Source organism: Thunnus maccoyii, chromosome 5 (assembly GCF_910596095.1).
Source record: "Thunnus maccoyii chromosome 5, fThuMac1.1, whole genome shotgun sequence".
NCBI classification, from domain to species: Eukaryota; Metazoa; Chordata; class Actinopteri; order Scombriformes; family Scombridae; genus Thunnus; species Thunnus maccoyii.
The window spans coordinates 17,528,513-17,550,559 of record NC_056537.1 but is presented as its reverse complement, the minus strand read 5'-3'; the positions used below and the strand labels follow the sequence as shown (position 1 = coordinate 17,550,559).

Genomic DNA, 22,047 nt, shown 5'->3' with positions numbered 1-22,047 from the left:
AAACTGTTAATGTCTTCTATTCCGATATCCAAGACTACGTTTTATATGTGCCTTTTGTTGTGGTGTTTTAGGGAATTTCCTGGAAGTTAATACTTGGAGCTCTGGTGGTGGCCTTGGGCAGCTTAGTGACGTCAGTCATTCTGACTGCGAGAAACTGACGTCCTCTGCAGTGGGCACTTTGTAAATCCTCATTACAACCATCCTCCTCCTCCTCCTTCTCTTCATCATCATCATCGCGTCTGCTCTCCAGCCCTTTTTAGTCAGTTCAGTTGAAGAGTTTTTTACTATAAAGAGGAGAAGGTATCCTGTGCAAGATGCTTAAAAGCTGCAGCAGCACTGATCCTAAAGTTGTATTTATGTGAGTTTCAGATGGTAGAATAATGTTTCACTGGAAGTGTGCAGTTTTTATGAAAGTGAGGATATTGCAGTATCGGATGAACTGATAATACCAGCAGATTTCTGCTGATCGATAAGACAGAAGTTATAGTCGCACATATTTCAGGTGGAGTCTGTTTGGTGTTTTATTTGGAAAAGGATCACATTCTTTTTGTCATAAAAAATGGGTCCTGGAAAAATCTTCTGGTATCACAGATACTCAAATAAAAAAAATAAGTGAACCTGAAACCAAACTACAAAGAGTAACTTAAGGAAATGAATAACACTCTGAAAGATTTGATCAGTGCTCAATAAGTGGAGGTATTGAAACTGCAATGTAATATTGCTTACACTGATGCTTAATAAAATGTTTCAAAAATATGCTTTTTTTTCCCTTTCTGCTCCTCTGTCACAGGTCTGACCTCCATTTAAAAAAAACATACATTAACTCAAACCCATCAGTTTTTCATTAAATGTTATTTAACTGGAATTGAGGCATCAATTTGCCTTATTTATTTATTTAATAAAATTACATTTACTACCAAATAAATATAAAATGTAAGAGTATAAGCATGACTGCATTAAACGCATTGATATTTGTACATTGTGCAATTTCCCAGCAATAGAAACCTTCATTTTGATCAGAGATATATGAAAATATATTCAAGGCTTGGGGGTTAAATATTTCAAAGCTTAAAACATGTAAGACAATGTTTTTGCAAATGTAATGTCCTTCATCATAAAATAAAAATCACTTTGTTGTCCTTCATTGCTCTGTAAAAGTGTCATATCTTCGTGCATCAGTGTCTACAGTCCGCAGCAGCTGTTTAGAGTCTTCTTCGGGTTGGATTGACTCAGTCTAACCTCAGAATCTGACTGCCGCCTCAGTTTGACATTTTTCTTTACTTCTCTGTGAGAAAGGAAAAGGTCTAAGTGTTGCCATGGTTTGTGAAGGAATAACAATTTTAAATTCAAACTCTCTTTCTCTCCGGCCTCCTACCTCGCTAGATGAAGCACAGCCTCGACGACGTTGGTTCCCTCTTTGGCACTCGTCTCGCAGAACAAGGCACCGTATGCCTGCAAGCAAAGTATCAACGTGACTGCAGTCGGTTTATTTAGATACCTGGGAGGCCAGGCGTCTGTGTATAAACATTTTTCCATCAGGTGGAATGAAAAGTTACACACCTTGGCCAACTTCTCTCCATGCAAACTACTCACACAGCTTCCCTCTGGAAGCTGCTCTCGGAGGTCCACCTTGTTTCCAATAACACACATGGGGATTTTCTCCTCCGCTGAATCCTTTATAAAAACAAAGGACATTGTTCACTTTATTTATTGGCAGAGGGATTTTCTTTGTTGGTCAGTCAGCATTTCCATAATTACCTGAATCTGATCCACCCATGCTCTGACGTTAAGGAAGCTGCTTTCTGAAGTAACATCATAGAGTAACAGGACTCCGTGAGCTTTACGGAAATAAGACCTGGCAATACTGCGGAACCTGCAGTGAAGACAGACAGCGCTATTTTTAGACAAGTGTCTTCCTCATTGCTACATAATTAAAAAGGAACATGTTGCCTAATGTAATTTATTGTAAACACTATGCTTTTCCCGTCACTACTTCCTTGAGAAACACAGAGTCAGTGCAGTACCTCTCCTGCCCAGCGGTGTCCCATATCTGCAGGCTCGTCTTCTCTCCGTCTACTAGCATCCTCTTCATTTGGAAATCCACTCCTGAGAAGCAAAAAGCAGATTTAATGTCTGAAAATCAACATACTGTCAGTCAGTCAGTGTTTTATAAAATGTGATATGTTTAAGGTGGTACCCACCCAGAGTTGTCTGAATGTCTCCTCTAAACTCGTTGAGCGTCAGTCTCAGCAGGAAGCTGGATTTTCCTGCTCCTGCGTCTCCAGCTAAAACGAGGCGGTACATCGGAGCGGGTTCTTCCGTTTCTTCTATGTCGGCTTCTAATGGCTTCAAAAACACAACAAAAACAACAAGCGTACACAAAATCATGTGGAAATTATTTTAATTTGTGGTATTTATTGTATATATTAAAAAAACAAAACAAAACAGGATTAACAGTGATTTAGTTGAACATGAAAGTACATTTTTGACTTTGACCCGTAAAATAAATATTTGACCCAAAGATAAATAAATGTTAACTCAAGGTCCACCTCTTACTAGCTTTTTTTCCTGGAGATTTCCACCACATCACACAGTCTTCATCCCATATAATCACATGATCCATACTTAGCTCAGTTGTCATGGTGTAATCTATCCCCATGACAACTGAGCAAACTCCCTCCACTCATGAAGACCGTGAGATGTGGTTTCAGAAAAATTTAGTGCCAAGACATTTGGTTTTGCAGGTTGAAAATGTGTTTTTCAATGTCAAGGTTACATATTACATTGCTTCAACAGCATTTAAATGTCTATATTTCCATCTGTGGCAGCTCTTACCCACATGTTGAAATATATTTTTTGAGGTGCTGTTGAAACAATGGTTATATGTTGAAGACTTTACATTTTCAAAACACATTTAGTCCAGTTTTAACCTAGAAATATGCAGATGTATTGAGACCTCTATATCACCAGATCAATGCCTACTGGAGAGGACATTTTACCTTCATGGAAAAGGCAGACAAACGTCTTCGTATGGACGATGCAACGGAACTTGCTTTGCTAGGAGCCACTGACACTGCAGCCTCAGATTTGACTTCTGATATCTGTAACAGACCAGAAAAATACGACTTTAAACATTTAACAGATCAGCAGGATTCTGGTATTTTATTTGATCCACTATTTGACCTGACGTTTCTTCTGACCTCAACATCAGACGCGACATACGAGTAACTGTAGTGAACCGTTTCCACTGAGCCTCTACTGTCATCGCTGTCGTAATCGCTGCCTGAGTTCTCGGCTGTGTCCATCTGCAGGGACACTCCACTGTCCAGGTACCTATCAGCCCAGGAGGCCACATGAGAATAGGTCGACTTGCTGGAAACCTCCTCTGAGCTGCACCAAAGCACCGACACACACACGCTGGCTTTAGCTGTGACAATTTAATTCACTGAGATCAATCCGTAGATTCACAGAGTTGTGTAAAAAAAACTTGATATACCTGCCGTGCTTGAGTGTGCTTTGTCGGAAGGGTTTCATCCTGCGAGCTGGGATTTCATTTTGGGGAGACAGCTGTTGGACAGATTAAGGATGTCAGGCAGTAAACTTTTCTTTTTTTTACACTTCTTAAACTATTGAAAACAATTTACTGTGTTCTGTTTTCTACTATCTGCTGTAGAGCCGGTGCGTATGAGGAACTAAGTCATCAGCAAACACGGGACTTACCCTCCTTTTAGCTGCAACCACTTCACTGGCCAACTCAGAGCGCAGCCCGTCGTTACTGTCATACAGCTTTTTGTTCATTTCCCTACCAGTGTGTACATGGAAATACAAGAAAAAGGTCAGATACATGTGCAAACATTTACTTTCATATAACGGATGAGTGATACAGTAAATAATAATAATAATACAGATGAAGGTCAAAGTATTACACCTGTTCTGCTTGACAATTAACTTTATACAGTGAGCACTGTCCATTAAATACGCTGTACCCCGTTCTTCTGCTTATCCAAGTTGGTTAAAACAAATTAAGATTATAATCTATAAATTCCTGTTGCCAAGAGAATATGTAACTTTTTGTAATTCCTGGAAAAAGTTGGCATTTTGACCTCCCTGACAGAAAGGTGTACAAAAATCAAGAATGCAACAGTGGGTAACTGTCAAGAAAAGTTATTAAGACACCAACATCATTCACTAAATGTCCAAACTAGAACAACATTATCAGTTGGAAGACATACTCACTGGAGAATCTGGATCTGACTGGAGTAAGACTGGTATTCCATCACCATCCCCTTCAAATCCTCTTTTTCTCTGTCATGATATGCACATGTTGAATCATCATTTTGTGTCTATCAGACGTGAGCTCAGCTGAGCTTAAGAACAGTGCCTCACCTTTCATGTTGAGCTTTCTGATCTGAATACATGTTTTTCAGCTTGTCCAGCTCTGAGTGCAGGATGGCGATGTTTGTCTGGGCTTGCAGCAAAGAGGCGCGCAGCTGCTCGTTTTCCTGAGGAGAGACGCTAAATAATTGGAACCATTCTGTACAGCTGGAATGTCGTTTTTTAAAAACAATTACTGCCAAGATAATAACTTACCTGTGAGAGATCACTGGTTTGTTTGTTCAGTCTGACTAACTCCTCCCTTGAATGGTTGAATTCAGAGTCCTCTTGGCTCTTGAGAACAGACATGAACATTTTGTTAAGCAGTTTTAGACATTTATATGGCAATATATTTTAATAAAATAAAAAAGCACATTAATAGACCCACAGTTCCATTTGTTTGCAAAGAGCAGCAGTTTTATACCTGCGGATGTAGACATGGTAAGTGTAACCCGACCAATACTGGACTTCTGATACAAAGTTTGAGAGTTTTTAACACAAGTATCTGCTGACATTCTTCATGAAAACATAATGAATACAAACACTTTGAGGAGGATCCCTTAAATAAGTTGATTTGGGGGATTTTACAGTTGAAAAAATTTCAGTGCTCTCTGAGAAAAATTTCATTTCATTTCCGTACTGCAGTTTGTTTCTATTGTTATCAGCCAACATATACACCAATACCAATATACGGTATCTGCAATAAGCCAATATATTGTAGGCTAACCAATTCACAGGTGTAGCTCTACTGTCAATGTGCACCATCTACAGGCAAGAAAAGTAATAATGTAATAATAATAATAATAATAATAAATTATCTAACAATTATTTTCATTATCAATTAATCTGTCGATTATTTTCTCAATTAATCGATTAGTTGCTTGGTCTTTAAAAATGTCAGAAAATTGTGAAAAATGGCGATCAATGTTTGACAAAACCCAAAATGCATTATCAAGTTTTGTCTCAACCAACATTCACAACCTAAAGATATTCAGTTTACTATCATAGAAGACTAAAGAAACCAGAAAATTCACATATAAGAAGAAGGAACAATAGATATTTTGCATTTTTTCTTTATAAATGACTCAAAACAATTAATTAAAATAGTTGGCAATTAATTTTCTGTCTGTTCACACTACTCTTGGGTCTCATTGTTAGTCCTCTTGGACTGTTGAAAAGGGAGAAGACAGACATGACTTTATTTGTCCAAAGACAAATACAAAATGTTGCATCTGTAGACAAAGTTCTGTCTTTGGTGCTGCATATTTCAACTATAAATGTTGCTGTTATTAAACCTTTTGTGTAGATTGACACATAGTACTCTCTTCACCTGCTAATATCACCACTGTAACACCTGACGTATGATCTTACATGATCAGGGCATATGGCCTCTAATTGTATATCCCACAGTTATTGTGTGTACATTGTTTTATTTACTCTGATGCAGAGCGACAATAGGAAAGTTAATCTCGCTAATGAACAAGAGATGCTGCCAGCTTTACTGTGGAAATGGTTTTGCTAGATGTCTGTTACTGAAAAGGAGAAGATCACTGCTCGATGCTTCATTCTAAACCATCACCTGCATCAGAAACTGCCAAAAAAAGAGGCCCAGCTCACTGCCGAGATCCATCCTTGTCAATTTTCTCCAGTATAATGTTAAAGAGATGCTTCTCAAAAAGGCAGGGCAACAGAAGATCCATCTTGGAGAACGAATGCAGTCTTTTGACCTTGACTATATTACAGCTGTAGTACAAGAGCCACAGGGAGAAATCGACGTGCCACCACTGCTTGAACAGCTTCTTCAAACGGTGACGTGGCAGCACGTCAGGAGACACAGAGAATCAGAGACAGACAGACGGGCACGGGAGCAACTCTAAGAATTTCAACAAAAGAACTGAGATATGCTTGAACTGAGATATGAAGGTACACATGGACGTGGTTCATGGAGTTCTTAAAGTTATTGAACATTTAGGTTTACAAGCATGACACAGCTGCATGGATATACACATATCCGTCAGCTATAATCCTGATTCAAAGAATATCACCAAGCTTTACAGACTACATGTGAGTGTAATTAATGGCAATTTGTTACATGCCAGATGACTCTGACTGATAGAGAGACTAGCAAAATATTAAAGCTAGATGAGTGGGGGGATCCATAGCAGGTTATTCCCCATATCTAGGAGGGGGCTCTTTCTTAGAGCTAGGCCTTCCCCCTCAACTTATAAAGGGATGCGGGATCTAAAGCAAAACATTTTTGTTTGTTAACATGTTCTGGTTCATTGTTCAGAACTATTCTGGTGTTGCAATGAGGGGAAACAGTGAAATCAATCACATCAAGTGTAATGATGCAATATCACAGACTTAAGCTGATGTCTTTAAATGTTAATGGTTTTGGGTAATCCGATTGAAAGGGCCAAGGTAGGTATTACAAAATTGAAAAAAGAAAAGATGCCTATTACTTTTCTACAAGAAACCCATTTATCACAACAAGAGCATGAGAAACTAAAAGATTTGGTTATAAAAACACATATTATAGCTCACATACTTGTGACTCATACTTGAACCCAGTTAAATTTGAAAACTATAAAAGAAATAAAAGACAAAGAAGTGAGGTATATAGCATAGTAAAAGGGTAAGGTGGAAAATAATGTCCTGACACTGGTGAATATCTATGCACTTCCCGATAGCAATAAACTTTTTCCTCAAATTCCTATTTGATATTATTGCAATGGAAGCAGAAGGAATTTGTATCACAATCTAGATACAACAAGCAAAAAGAAGAATAAGAACCCGTTAACAAAACTACTCAACACTACCTGTGAAGAAATTAGCTTTGATGATGTCTGGAGGAATTTTCATCCTCTAGAGAGAGACAATACACACTACTACATACAGCACACAGTTTACTCTAGAATAGACTATTTTTAATGCAGAAAGGAGACTGTTATATGGTAACAGATTGCAGACTTGCATGGCTTATGTATCAGACCATAATGCAATACACAATTTAAATGGACAGTAGAGGGAAGGACACAGTCTTATGACCCTTGGCCATTTAGTTGTTTTTGGTCCTGTGTTAACCGCTCTCTCTTTCTCTCTCTCTCCCCCCTCCCCTCCCCTCCTTAGTGCAGTCAGTGTGTGTGTGCATGCGTGTGTGTGAGCGAGAGAGAGAGATGAGTTGCAGGTGGTGTTCCCTAATTGGCTCAGGTGACAGGATAGCTGTTGGCTGATTGACAAATGCAGATGATTTAAACACCAGCTGATGCTGGCTTCCTCCACTCCTGTTAACTCTGTTATCTTAGAGCTGTGTGTTAGCCGAGTGGATTTGAGTGGTTTTAGTAGGTTTTGGACTTAAAGATGTGTCCAAAACCTACAAAGTGTGTTAGGCAACTTTCTTACCATCAGATGTGTAGATCATTATACACTGTAAATATTTAAAACCAAGGTAGGCAGTAGGAGTGAGAAGCCCTTTTCTTTCCTCTTTTTGTAAACCATTTTTCTGCTGTTTTTCCAATTAGGAGTTCGGTTGGAACTTTATTTTTTTGTCAGGGAAGTTGAGGGTTGGGATTAGTGGATTTTTTTTGTTGTTGTTTTGGGGATTGCTCAACTCCGTAGCTTTTGCAAATAACCTGCTTCATTGTGAACTTTGATTGTTGTTGGGCTGACCATGCTTGGGATTGGGAACAGCAGGGGCTCTAAGCATGTTGTGTCCAGGTTTCCCTTAAACTACTAACATAACAACAGTGTGACTATTAAATGATGGGACACTGAACAACAAAAGTGTTAATGACATTAAACTGGAAATCAAAAGATATCTTAAGAATGACAATGGTGAGATATATCCATCCATACTATGGGACATACTGAAGGCTGTAATATGACGTAGGTTAATGGCTAGGACAACACATATTAAGAAGACCAGAATAGAAACATATAATAAGTTGATCTTCGATCTGAAGGATTTAGAACAGAAGTATAAAAATAACAAGGACCAGAAGAGTCATAAACAAATACAAGATTTGAGGGGACAAATGGATGAGATATTGGGTCAAGAGGCAGAGAAAAAAACAAGATTTATAAAACAGGCGTTTATAAATCTGAGCTGGGCCCTAAATCCACTAAATTACTTGTCCAGAGGATACGCAAACAACAGGCTGACAACACCATTCACAGAATTAAAGACCCCTGTACACATAAATTGAAGAGTGAGCCAAAAGAAATAGAACACATCTTCCAAGAGTATTATAAAGAATTATATACACAAACCTCTACAGTAGATGGGAAATCAATGAGGATTTTTTTTAAGTGCACTAGATCTACTCTGTATTGGAAAGATACAAAATAAGACAATCACAGCAGAAATATCACTGGAGGAGATAGAGAAGGTTAAAAACAAACGAGGCCCCAGGCAGTGACGGTTTCCCAGAAACCGTCAGTGCCTCACTACAGAATGGTACAAAATATTTCAGAATGAGTTTAACCTACTTCTTCTAAGAACCTTTGACTGTATTATCAAAAAAGGTAAGACATTCCAAGAAAGAGGCGATCATAACACTAATCCCCAAAGAGAACAAAGACAAGGAAAACTGTAACAACTACAGACACATATCAATTCTTAATGTGGACTATAAGTTATAAACTTCAATTATTTCCAAACTATTTGGAACTTTCCTGCCAGATTTAATTGATGAAGACCAGACTAGGTTTATAAACAGTCTGACAAACACAAGACAATATTAGAAGAACTCTACATACAATACACAGGATTCAAAAGGAAAGTACATGCGCAGCCCTGGTCAGCCTTGATAAAGAAAAGGCCTTTGATAGGGTTAATTGGGAATTATTATATCAAACATAAAGATTTGGCTTTGCCGAGGATTCAATTCAGTGAATCAAAGCAATTTACCAGCAACCTACTACAAGGGTAAAGGTGTATAGTTCCTTATCTGAGAGATTTGTGTTAGGAAGAGGAACGAGACAGGGATGTTGTCTTAGTCCTACTCTGTTTGCTATCTATATTGAACCATTGGCCCAAGCAATCCATCAAGATAGGGAACTGAGAGGAGTAGCTATAGAGGACAGGGAACATAGAATTGGCCTTTTTGCAGATGACGTGATGATATATCTCACGGATGTCAACGCCTCCTTCCCAAGGATGATGGGGATCATAGAGAAATGTAATTACTATGCAGGATGTAAACTGAATTTTTCAAAAACCCAAACTCTCCTATTCAATTATGCACTTTCAGGAGAGATCAAGCAAAAGCATAATATTAAATGGGATTCAAAATTAATCAGATGCCTTGGGATGTATATAACAAGAAATGAGATGGTCCAGATACCCAATGGATTTCTGTAGCAAGATACATGTGGGGAAAAATGAACATTTATCAAGGTTACTGTATTTATTTCAATCCCTGTCAAAAGAGGCATCACCAAAACATTTCACAGAATGGGATAAATTAGTATCTAAATGTTTTTGGGGAGGGAAGAAAGCCAGAGTCTGATACACTAAACTCCAGTTGCCAAAGGATAAAAGTAGAATGGCACTTACAAATTTTAAGATATATTCTATGCAGCCCAACTTTGACCACTAATTATTTGGTGTGATGACAGCTTTATAGCTAGATGGAAAGAGACTGAGAAATAATCCCTGACTACCATATCCAAGCACTTGAGAGAAAAAGCTCTTCCTGGAGATATCATGAGTATGATTGACCCAATGACAATAATAACATTAGAAATCTGGTTCACTCTTAAAACGAATTTAAACCAAGGATGTATGATTCAACATTTAAAGAATGGATGAAAGAAGGAATGACTGCATTTTGTATTGTTACTGAAAACAGGGACTTTGAAGTTTTCAAGATTTCAAGAGAAGGACAGATTAGCACTTATGAAGCAAGACAATGTTTAGATATCTTCAGTCAAGAGAATATCACAACAACAAAGTAAAAAGGGAGGCACCAGAAGAAAAGAATTTAGCAGTAGGAGTGATGGTCAATGCTTATCATCAAAAAACACTGAGGATTATTTCTAAACTTTATCATAGTTTAATAGAATGTGAAGCTTAAACTACGTTTTATGTAAAACTTAAGTGGGAAAAGGAACTGAACATCACAATTTCAGAAGGAGAATGGCATCATATGTGTGAAACACTACAGACATCCACAAAGTCACATAAATGGAGAGGATTAATTGGAAAAAGCTAATTTGTCTCTTTATTACAGCTAACATAAACAGCAAATAACTTCTACATACTATCTTATGGAGTTGCCCTAAAATAGAGCCACTTTGGGATGGAGTGAATTCAGCAATGAATGAGGTATTAGGGTATATAATCTCCAAGAAGTGTTCCATTTTATACCTGAGTTATATAACTAAAGTGGTGCTGAAGGAAGATAATTACTTGGTCAAGATTCTACTCACTGCTAGCAGGAAGGCCATTATAAGAAACTGGCTTGAAACAGACCCACCCAGACATAGACAGCGGTTAGATAAAGTACAGGAAATATTATTTTTATTATTATCATATGTGATGGAAAAAATGACTTATTCTCTAAGAGTGAAAGAAGATGAGTTTAACAGAAAATGGGAAAACGGATTAGGTTTAGAAATAGACATCAGCACTCTATAATTTTATTAACAATAATGTAAATTATTGTACGGAGTTTTAATTAGCAAATAGTACTGTAAACTGCATTACCAGTTGTAAACTGTAACCTCCTCTTTTCAGTTGTTTGTGTCGATGTTATGTTTTTGTTTTACTTGTGTATAAAGGCAATAAAGACTATAGTGATTAAAAAAGAAAATATAGCCTTTCCTAGTTTCCACAGTTCTCTTTATCATTTTGAATTTTTTGTGCAATTTTATTCATTATGTAAACAGCAGAGCAAAGCACAATTGTGTAGTTTTCAGTTTAGTAGTAGTCACATTTTTCTGCAGAGTGGAGAGGCAAAATCTGATCACAAGGGGTTACTTGAGACGCATTTGAGACATATTCTATTGCTGTGACTGATTATTTCTCAGCTGGATCTTGGCATATTGTTGTATACTGTATGTGTATTTAGATGCAAAATGTTAGATCTTAAACGAGTCTCAAAGGTGCTCTTTGACCATAACTCTACAGGGTTTTCCCTGGATTTTTTTTGAGACAAAGGTGGCAAAGGCTCGAGAACGTGTGTGGTGCAGTGTATGCTTAAGTGAAAAAAAATCATGATTTGAGAGACAAAAGTATCCATAGGGATTAAATTCTTATGCCAAGGTGGAACAAAAAGATGAACAATAAAAGTTGTGACAAATGACGGCATTGACTTTTTAGGCCTGGGATGATATGCCTATGATATGCTTATAATATCACAATACTTGGGTGCCAATTTGATTCAGAATCGATCCTCGATTCAAAACTGATTTTCGACTGAATGAATAGAAAAAGGGGAACTATTTTCAGTCTCTTGCTCCAGTGTACTGTGTACCAAACCATCCACTGGTGTCCTTATTCCACTGAAATTCAATATGAAACATAACTGGCAGATAAGGTAAATGGTCCCCAACCTTTTAATTTTAAAAAGTTAACTGCATTAATGAATGAATGAATGAATTTGAAAGCATCTTACAGTCTCCTGTCTGTATGAGAGTAACAAACTGAGGGGGAGGCAGAGTGCTCCGCTGTGTTATTATTAACGTCATGTCTCCAGCAGTGGAGAGCAGCCTCTCTGCTGCACTGTTAGCTCCAGGGAAACAAATCGCTGTCCAACACGCTGAGCGAGCACAGGGTTTTTGAGGTGAAACAGTCTAAGCACCGAGTTATTTTCTTCATCTCAGAGTTGGTTGAAGTTGTTAAATGCTGCAGTGTGTGTTGGTCAGCTGGTCTCGTCTGTTACTTCTGATCGCTGCTCCACTCCACTAATGTTAGTCTCTGAGTGACAGCGTGGAAAGTTCACAATATATTTCAAATTCATCTTGCAAAGGTAATTTTTTAGTCATTAAGTCAAAATATTCTTGCAACTGCTGCCTTTTTTGAAAATGAATCACAAGATAACTCTAGTGTGTGCGCGCTGTAGACTGTCCAGATGCTGCACTGTCCTTGCAGTTGAGTTCCGCCTTTCTCGTTCCGTCAACATCACATGCCAGAATTTTCATCAAAAGGTGGTGGCCAATAATACAAAGGTGGCCTGCCTTTGAGTTAATTAGGCAGAGAGCACCCTGCTCTAGAAATGTGAGAAATCTCTCTGAGAAATCTGTCTGTCTGTCTGGTGCAGCAGGGTTTTCGCCAGATTTTCGTCAAGCTTTTGTAATATCTTTCTCCTCTCTATTTCACGTTATAAGGAAATGTTATACCATCTACATACAATGTGTTCCCTTTGAACGAACAGGGAGAATAAACTCAGCTTGCATGTTGTGTGGTGAAACCTACCTTTAACAGTCTGTCCACAGTAGCATGCAGGTCTGCTACCTCATTCTCATGCTTCCTCTGCATGGTAGACATAATCCCCTCCATTTTCTTGCGCTCCTACATACATGAAACCAAAGCAGTTAGAGGTGCTCACTAGCCAGGCCTTGAAGAGGGGCTTTCATCTGACTTTACAGAGGCTCTTTGTGAGACGTGTAACCTGCTGCTGTGTGCTGCACCACAAATATGCAGGTAGCTCACGAGAACTACTGAAGAATGTGTAGGTCCTTTCACTTCACTATGAGATAAAGGTAGTTATTTTAGCCTATTTCTATGTATATTGTTTATTCATTAAATGCAGCCAATTCATCTTATTTGATACATTTAACTTAAAATTTCTATAAATGTTCAAGTGAATCACAGGAGTAGTAGTCCACTATAAATACTGCAGATGTCACACTCACCTCAGCTCTCGCTCTCTCCTCTGTTCTGGCAATTTGCTGCTGTATATCGTCCTCCAGTTCTGCCAGCTGACTGTTGTTCATCTCCTCAGTTCTGTTTGAACAGAAATATGTGCTTCAAGTTTGTGGCAGCAGCCTCACTACTGCTGAATCAAAGCAGATTCTCCAACAATGGTCCAAAAGATTAATATAGCAAGTATTAAAATACAAATCCACCTCCTGCCTATGTATAAAGTCTACTTGACTGATTTAACTTGAAACATGCTGCAGTTGTGACTGACCTGCTTTCGTCAGACAACACCCAAACCAACCAGAGACAAGGGAGGGACGGCCTTTGAAAAGCGGATTCCACAGGTGCACACTGATCTCTGAGTGAGATTTTTCAATAAGACCTCACGTACATGCTTAACGTTAGCTTGTTTTAGTTTAAGATTTTAAAAAGGTAAGTTTATTTCAGCCAGTAATGAAACTATAGATCCGAATATCCAGTTTTAAAAAGGGATTCCAAAAACGGGCAGGGCAGCACATTTAAGTCTTCCTACTTCCTTGAACATGGAATGTCACCTTTCTCACACTTTGTTACTGAATCGTAGAAAGAAACAAACACAGTTTAAAGACACAACATCTTCCCATGTGTAGGGCTGAGATTCAATATTTAATTCAAGGTACTATGTGTCATTTCACAGATTCAAAACTAATCATTAAAAGACTTCAGCCTTTAAAATACAACCTGCAATACTTACAGTGCTTTTGTTCAGCCTGAATATATCACTAACTACTGTGATAAATCTAGAGCTGCAATGATTAGTTGATTGACAGAACATTTATTGGCAACTATTTTGATAATTGTTTTATCATTTTTTATGCAAAAATGACAAACATTTGCTGGTTCCAACTTGTCAAATGTGAGATTTTATGGTTTTCTTTGGGAAATGCGGGAAATTTTCTGACATTTCATAGACAAAACAACTAATCAAATTATTCAAAAAAATATTCAGCAGATTAATCTTTGAAATACAGTATCTTAGATCTTCAAAACATTTACAATTTTACATTTTACAATTAAAACATTTTAAAACGTGGTAAATGAACTGTTATCATTTTGTAAATATTTTTTCTCTTTCAAAAGAAGAATGTGGCACCCGAGACAAAGAGCAGGGTGTGGTTCGGGTTAATCCTTTGCACGCCATTGATACGGACTGACAAATTTAAAAAGTCCCAGAGATGCTTTAGTATATTTCCATGTCTATGTCAGTATAGTAACTAGTGAACCAGCAGACAGGTGGCACATTAAATTGCAGCAACACCAGATGGGCTCATGACATTTAAACTTAAATCAATATTTCTGTTAAGGATTGCTCAAATTACACTGAATTAGGCTAACTACCAACTTATTGTTTTTAGGAAACTATTACTACACGTTCCCACAGACAACTGTTTTAGTAGAAAACCTCTGATAAACCTACTGGGCTCTCACTGCGCAGCACCACAGACAGACAAAGTTGGCGATTAGCTGGTAAAAGAAAGCTGAACACTTAGAAGCTGAAAGAAACATTTTCTTGAGAGTTGGTAGAAATAGAGTGAAAATTAGATTCACATTTGTCAGGTTGCCAGAAACATGACTCAAAATGAAGGCTAATGCTGGTCTGCGCCTGCTGGATGTGTACTTTTTATGAACACGCTGACTGAACGTGACCACTATATGAGTTGGGTATTGGTCAGCCTCTATTGTTGTTCTTCAGCCACAAGTGGGAAAGAAAAAAAAAAAAAATCAATGGATGTAGTTTTAAGCTGAGCAGTCTCTCCCTGACCCTGTTGATGCAGTGGAGTTGGTGCCAAGGCACTAAAAGGTCCTTGATTTATCCACTGTCTCCATGGTTTTCAGCCACAAGAGGGCAGCAGATCACCACGGCTCATTAGTGAAACAAATTCTTCAAACTCTTTGGTTTCAGTGACAACAGTTATGATTATTTGATCTGTTACTCAAAAAACAAACAAACCCTGAATTTCTAATTTCACATAAAATGCTACTACTGAGTGCTAATTACATACATTGTAGCCCCTGAAACCCAGTATCTTTCATCATTATATAACATATGATGTGATTTCTTGCTTGAACTATGATCTGTGAGATTTTAAACATCCTGTTTCTTTCTACTTCACAGGGGCAGATGTTTTGACCACACTTTTGTTCTTACCGCTTCAAGCTTGTCTCCAGCTGTTCACATTCTCGTCTGTTGTCCAGACTTTGACTGATCAGAGAGCGGATGATTTCCTCATACTGCTGCAGCACAGTCATGTTTGCAGAGGAGTGAATGGTCTGGTAAAGATCGGCCAGCTGCTCCCTGAGACTGTGGGAGGAGAACAAATAGTCACGCTACTACCATCAATGAACAAGTCGGTGCCATTTTCTTTAAGTCATACTCCGCCCAAAATCTATTTTTCTAGTATCAAATGCTTCCACCTCCGAGGGCCTGGAAAGGTGGCTGTTTCTGGTAGTTTCATAGCAACTCTTAAAGATCAACAGAAACTTTTCACACCACCCCTGCAACATAGTCCACTGCACAGTATGTGTGTTTGAAAAACTTCTACTTTACTTCATTAGTTGCTCATGTAAGTAAAAGTTTTAATGTAAATGAAACAAACTGAAGCCGTATATTACATCATATTTTGTGGAGTTAAACATATGTATAAATCACCAAATTTGGAGATACTCAGTAGACAGTAACAATACTTAATTAAACAAACAAAAAATATTGTGTTTAAACTCTACAAAGGATCATCAGCATCACATGGTTTGGCTCAGCACTTTACTACAGGCGAATGTATATGAAGTTCACTTATAATTTTAAAGACATAACTGTGAATATATTCTGTAAATGACCTGAACAACGAGTTAGATGAACGTATTAAGAAGGGGAACCTTTAATTCATTCAGGGATTCATTTGTTAAAACAACTGGAGAGAAAAAAGGAACAATTATGCAAACAAAATCAAGATTTTCAAATTAAAATTTTTTTACAATCTGTCCATGCCACTCTCACATATTCAACTTGTAGATCTGCAACAGCTTGAATTTGTTTTGTGATTCATCACTCGTCACCTGTCATTAATACACTTCCATACAGAATTAATGTATGTCATAGATTTTAGATTAATAACAAGCTTTTTTTTTTTTTAAATTTTTTTTACCACCGGTAACTACTTTTTAAAGCCCTTTTAAAGCTGTATTTCTCCTGCAGTCTAAACAGCCCTGCAATAAATTCTACCGTCATAAAAATTATAATCAGTTTTTGTTGAAACTGTTTTAGAGAGGTATTAATTCAATTTTATGAGGCTACAGTTTCTACTGAGGTGTTTCTAATATTTATATTTATATGGATAAGGGTAGATTAATCAAACTAGTTTGGCAAAACAAAAAATACTGACTCATGGTCCATTTACTAGCTTTTTCTGGAACTGTTAATCGCTTCTTACGGTCTTCATCAGTGATGGAGTTCGGCCAGTTGTCATGGAGATAGCCCATATATGTATGACCACCTGCTATCACGTGACTAAAGTTCCAAACTTGGGCCACATTGCGTAACTGAGACGTCTCCATAACAACCGGGCAAATTCCATTAGCCTGGGAAGACCATGAAGAGCAATTGAAGCTCCGCAAAAGGTTTTGTTTATTATCAGTTGTTAGTTTTGTTTCTCATATATGAACATATAGCAAATTTAGAACAAAACAACTGTTATTCTCTTCAACAAAGTAGACAACCAACAGTACGGTTAACCTGAGCTAGCTTTAACGTCACCGATACACCTGTACTTAACGGTGAGGCGGGGCGGAACCCGTGAAGCACTATTTACATTAAGTTTGTTACGTTATCTATCTGTGTACTGCATGAGTCACGAGAACTATCTGACAGACTTGTAAATATAACTAAAAACCCATGTCTGGCTAGATGAAATAAGGAAAAGTTAGTATTAAGCAGGTTATCATGGGGAAATAGTTGATAACGCAGCCGTTGACGTTAACTAGCAAACGTTGAACGGACGTTAAATAACGTTGTAGAAGCAGTGGTAGCCGTTGGCTAGCTAAATCCTGGTTAACACGGAGGGGTCAGCCGGATGTGACTTTACCTTTCAGAGAAGAGAGACTCCGCATCTAACCTGCCCACAAACTCTTCCCACGGACAGTCTTGGTTTTGAGACGACCCAGCGCCAAAAGCCGCCAGGTCCATAGACTGTGAAACCTCCTGGAACCTGGACGAAAACTTGCTGTAGTCGATGTATCCGTCGTCGTCCACGTCGAACTTGTGAAACAGAGTTTTGATCTCGGTTTCGGGGACGTTGAGCTCCCGGCAGACAACCATGAAGTCCTCGTACTCAATCTTACCGGACTTGTCCACATCACAAGCAGAGAATAGTCTCCGAAGGCTGGGTCGGTCCATAGTTTGCGTTTAAAAGCACATTCAAAGCATTTAAAAATGTTGGCGCACAGTTAAAATGTAACCCCGCTTCTCCCACGTACCGAAAAAGGTCTGTTTAGTCTCAATTAAGGTCCCACGGAGGTACTTAAGAGCCAGTGATTGGTCCAGGTCTCAGTGTAGGCGGGTATCATCCGAATCAATGGACCCAATGTGTCACTTCCTACCTGGATCCACCAGTTACCGTTGCAGGAGCCTAACTTTCTAATTATTTGGTTTCATCCCGAGTTAGATGTCATCCATGCGTGCAGTTGAGCTGTAATACAATAGAAAAGCGACAGATGTGCAAGCGCTTGGCTCTATTTACCATTAAGGTGTGTGTGGTGCATGTGAGAGTTTTATCAGACACACTACTCTTTGTTCCGCTTAAGTTTGCAGTGTGCGTTCCTGTCTCCACCCCAAGAGATTAAAACTGTACAAATATGATTAAAAAACCCTCAAAAATCCTAACATTGTGGGCAAGCAGTTACATTCATATGCACACATTTAAGCAAACACTTCCTACCCTGTGCCATGAGGAGGAGGTTCAAAACAAGAACCATTCAAATAAAAAAGTATCTGTTTGATCTTTATTTGAAAAATTAAAATAAAGTGCTTTTTATATACAATACAAAAAAAAGAAAAAAACAGTAGTGATGTATCATACAAAAAAATACAATTCACAATATTTTTTTACATTGGCAGCTGAATTTACAAAACAAATTTACATAAAAACTCTTTTACTTACAATACATGTTGACAAGAGTGAGCAACTTGTACTGTCACAAATAGAAGGCCTGACTATAGTGGTTCATTGAGACAGCTCACATGACGATACGTTTACTGTGGCATTCAGAGTATTATGAACCAATAGAGTAGTTTAGGCTTGTACTCAGATAAAAGCATGTTCAGTACCTGCACATATTTTTACTAAATCACTGCCACTTTGTGTTTGTTCTGCACTTAGCAAATTTAATATTGTTCTGATGACAGCCACTTCACCAAAAAAGCTGCCATTTGTTTATGTTTTTTTTAATAACAGTCAAAGCATGAATAATTTCATACTGCATGATTGATGATAGCCGACCAGTCTTTGAAATTCACACAGAGCCAGTTTTGCAGTGCCATTTATAACAAATGTAATACTATGCTTATCTATGTTTTAATATATCAAAATCAGCCAGTGGTTTTTTTTAATGTGCTACACCTTAAAGAATACAATTTAGTCCCTGACTGAGCCACTGTAACAAAAAATAACATAAAAAACAACAACTCATAAGCACATACTATACAATGCTGACAGTATCAAATTACATGTATTCACTCTGGTTTCTGAGCATGGCCAGTCCTGTCATCCCTACGATATATAGCATTGTACTCCACAGCACTATTACCTGGTTAGTTTATTATCCCCAAGAGGCACATCTCTTGATTATTGTTTCAGAAGGCATTATCCATTTTCCCCAAAGGCAGAATTGTTATCAAATCTGTGACCTGCATTAGACTAAGGCTTTTCGAACATCATGTGCAAAATCTTATGCATTCTGAGTTGAGCAGTATGCCATCTCTCATTTGTGAAACTTTGATCTTCATACAATACTAGAGCCAAATGGGACTTAAATAATGTTGCATGAGTTTTAAAAATGCTTTCATGTTACACTGACACACTGCTGAGAAAGCTTGCACTCATACAGTTGTTGGATCATGGTTTATAATTATTACATTGTAAGGAAAGATTATCATTAAAAGGCATAACTCTTATGCTTATTACTGGATGAGAATGAAAGTTATTGCTTTTATGGTTGACTTTAAAACCATTTAAGCAAGCAGATGTAATTTTCTTCCATTCATGAACAAGAAAAAAGTCAAGGCTGTACAGATGTGTGTTATTTAAAATCAGACTATGAACAGGTGTATTTATATTTATTGTTATTTCCCTTTGTGAACAGCGAAAGATATTTCAAACATTAAAGAATGATTATGAAAAAAAAATGTCTCTGTAAAAGACACTTTTGGCCACATAGTTATAATAAATATTTATAATCATTTACCATGTTGAGATAAATCAGCAGCCAAAGAATTATATTATTATACTGGACCCTCGTCTCTTATCGTCTGTTTTTTTGTGACGCCACGTCTTTCAGAGAGTTTTATTATCTTCCTGTTCCACCAGAATGGCTAAAATCTCTTGCATACTTACAGTTAGTGTAATGAGAGTGAATATGTGTGTGTATGCGTGTGGGCTTGGGTGTGTGTTTGCAGTGCCACTGATCCTAAAGTAATTAACAGCGCCAACACCTTTGTGCTTACTCAGTCTCGAGGTGAGGTTTTTCTTGGTGTTTACCTCACTTCACATTATTTGCTTTGCATAGACTGCCTATCTCATGAAGAACAGCATGAAAATACCTGGAATGGGCTTCTCTTTTTTTTTTTTTCTCCCTTTTATCACATTTGGTGAAAAAGACAACAACTCTGCTGAAAGTGAAGCTTCAACAGAGAAATATTTGTATCGACTAATAATACCAATACTAAAAAATATTTGTCAGTCTTCATTTATGACTACTGTATATAATAATCTATTTTTGGTGTGTAGTGATTGAGGTGGTGAGAGTCTCTACAACATTTCTGCTGAGGTGATTTCTTGTTTTTGTTTTTCTTCCACTTAATAAATCTTTTTGATCAACTATTTAATCTCTCAGCACAGCTCTTCTTCTCTGAATTCAGCATCTGTCCTTATTTTATTGAAGCCTAAACAATGAGTATATTTCTGTGAATGCACACTGGCTATCTAAGAAACTGTGTAACAGGACTTTTTTTTTCTCTCTCTCTCTTGCATGCCAACTGACATGTTAACGTCTATTCTGGTGTGAGTGTTTACCTTGCTACAGTACAGTACATAGTGCATAGCCTCAGCGAAAGGTAGGCTCTTACCAGATGACAGAATAAAAAAAAAACAGCCAACACTGTGTAAGCTGTTAGTGGGAACATGTTTGAAAATCACTCTGCCTTTCAAAGCATTACCATTAGGATTTTATGGACGGACTGAGTGGCAATGCAATGAAATTCAATTATTTAATCATGTTGCGATACCACCTCTACCATACGTTTGTTACATTCTATCTGTGAGCCATACGTGAAAAAATGCAAAAAAAAGTCTGAAGGCAAACTGGAACTTCTTCAGCATGCCTCGAATGCACTTGAATGAGGGGCAGTGACAGGAAAATAAAAAGAAATGTACATGGACCACAGGAACAGAACAAAAGTAAGACAAAGTGCAAAATCTGTGTAATGAAATGTCCCTCTATGAAGAGTCTGATGTGTTCCTCAGTTTTCCTTCGTATCAGGGTTTGTCTTTCTCAGCAAGTGCACTCTTTCTTTTCAGTTTAATTTGAGTCACTCCACATAACATGAAGCCGGCCTCACACTATAGAGTCTTTAATCTCAGAGCCCAGCCTCACTCGTGGCCGTGGGCACGTGGGAGATATCTCTACATGGCTCTCCTTCAAGTTCAGAGGCCTCTTCTCTGACTCTGAGAAGCTCTTGCTGTTGTCGGGCGATGAGCACTCGTGCGGCGGAGTGCTGCAGATGTAGTTGTCGTTAAGGGTCTGGTAGCCCTTGTGATCTGACGCTGATGCTGTGACTGTGTTGCCGTTGAGTGGCAAGTTCTCAGCCGGTTTCCCTACTATTCTGGGCTTCTTCTGCTGTATGTTGGGGCACTCGCCCTCCTTGAGCATGGACTTCATGTGGTCGCGGTTCCTGTAGACCACGAATAGGGAGAAGACCACCAGAGAAAACGCCAGGAGGGCACACACCACGATGAGCTCATTCCAGTAGGTCTTGGTGTTGATCTGCGGTGAGCGGGCTTTGCCAGGCAGGATGATGAACTCATCCTGGGAGATCTGTGGCGTATGTGAACGGCCTGTCAGGGTGGTGCTCTCTTGCTTGGCCTCGCCCCTCACACAGTAGTTTGCCAGCAGCTGTCTGAAGCCTTCTTCCACTGACCAGCACTCGTAGGTTTCCTGTTTGTCAGCTTGAGCTACCACTACCAGCCCCCCCTCTGGGCTGGGGTAATGGAAGTGACCTGCGCTCTCACTGAACTCCCACTTCCTTTCAGCCAAATTAGAGCGCAGCTTGCAAGGCAGTACTTTGAATGTGTTGGCTGGGATAATGATCACCTGGCATGAAGACATTCCTGTGGAAAGACATAGCGGAGACATAGATGGAGTCAGATATTACATGAAATAGGCTGTACCACCCTATCTGGTGCAGAATTCAGAATAATAAATGATTTGACACAATGAACACAATTTTAATCAAGACTCAAATTGAAATGCAAAGCATGGAAAAATCTACAGCAGAGTGC

The 22,047-nt window shown here is 38.3% G+C and overlaps 3 protein-coding genes across 16 annotated transcripts in view; 1 reads left to right on the top strand and 2 right to left on the bottom strand.

The window, feature by feature from the left end:
- Positions 1-756, top strand: part of fkbp16 (FKBP prolyl isomerase 16) — a 70,430-nt gene extending 69,674 nt beyond the window's left edge. For all 6 annotated transcript variants that reach the window (XM_042412997.1, XM_042412993.1, XM_042412996.1 and 3 more), the window contains one exon: positions 72-756. In XM_042412997.1, the coding sequence (XP_042268931.1) occupies positions 72-158 (87 nt within the window). In that variant the 3' untranslated portion in view covers positions 159-756. The remainder of the gene's footprint in view (positions 1-71) is intronic.
- Positions 504-18,067, bottom strand: zgc:162879 (ras and EF-hand domain-containing protein). Of its 2 annotated transcripts, none has more exons than XM_042412990.1 (17): positions 17,359-18,067; positions 15,429-15,581; positions 13,234-13,324; positions 12,794-12,889; positions 4,591-4,668; positions 4,387-4,502; positions 4,237-4,305; positions 3,721-3,802; positions 3,497-3,567; positions 3,201-3,333; positions 3,000-3,101; positions 2,202-2,346; positions 2,025-2,106; positions 1,759-1,873; positions 1,561-1,674; positions 1,376-1,452; positions 504-1,285 (listed from the first exon to the last, which is right to left on the bottom strand). In XM_042412990.1, exons 1-17 carry the CDS (start codon positions 17,667-17,669, stop codon positions 1,183-1,185), a joined length of 1,938 nt encoding a protein of 645 aa, XP_042268924.1. In that variant the 5' UTR covers positions 17,670-18,067; the 3' UTR covers positions 504-1,182. The 2 variants fall into 2 exon arrangements, with proteins under 2 accessions (XP_042268924.1, XP_042268923.1); XM_042412989.1 differs by having other exon boundaries at positions 3,201-3,390; positions 17,359-17,936.
- Positions 18,068-18,348: 281 nt separating this feature from the next.
- The window catches only part of sema4ba (sema domain, immunoglobulin domain (Ig), transmembrane domain (TM) and short cytoplasmic domain, (semaphorin) 4Ba), an 83,406-nt gene continuing 79,707 nt past the window's right edge, over positions 18,349-22,047 (bottom strand). For all 8 annotated transcript variants that reach the window (XM_042410524.1, XM_042410522.1, XM_042410521.1 and 5 more), the window contains one exon: positions 18,349-21,876. In XM_042410524.1, coding sequence (XP_042266458.1) covers positions 21,104-21,876 — 773 coding nt within the window. In that variant the 3' untranslated portion in view covers positions 18,349-21,103. The remainder of the gene's footprint in view (positions 21,877-22,047) is intronic.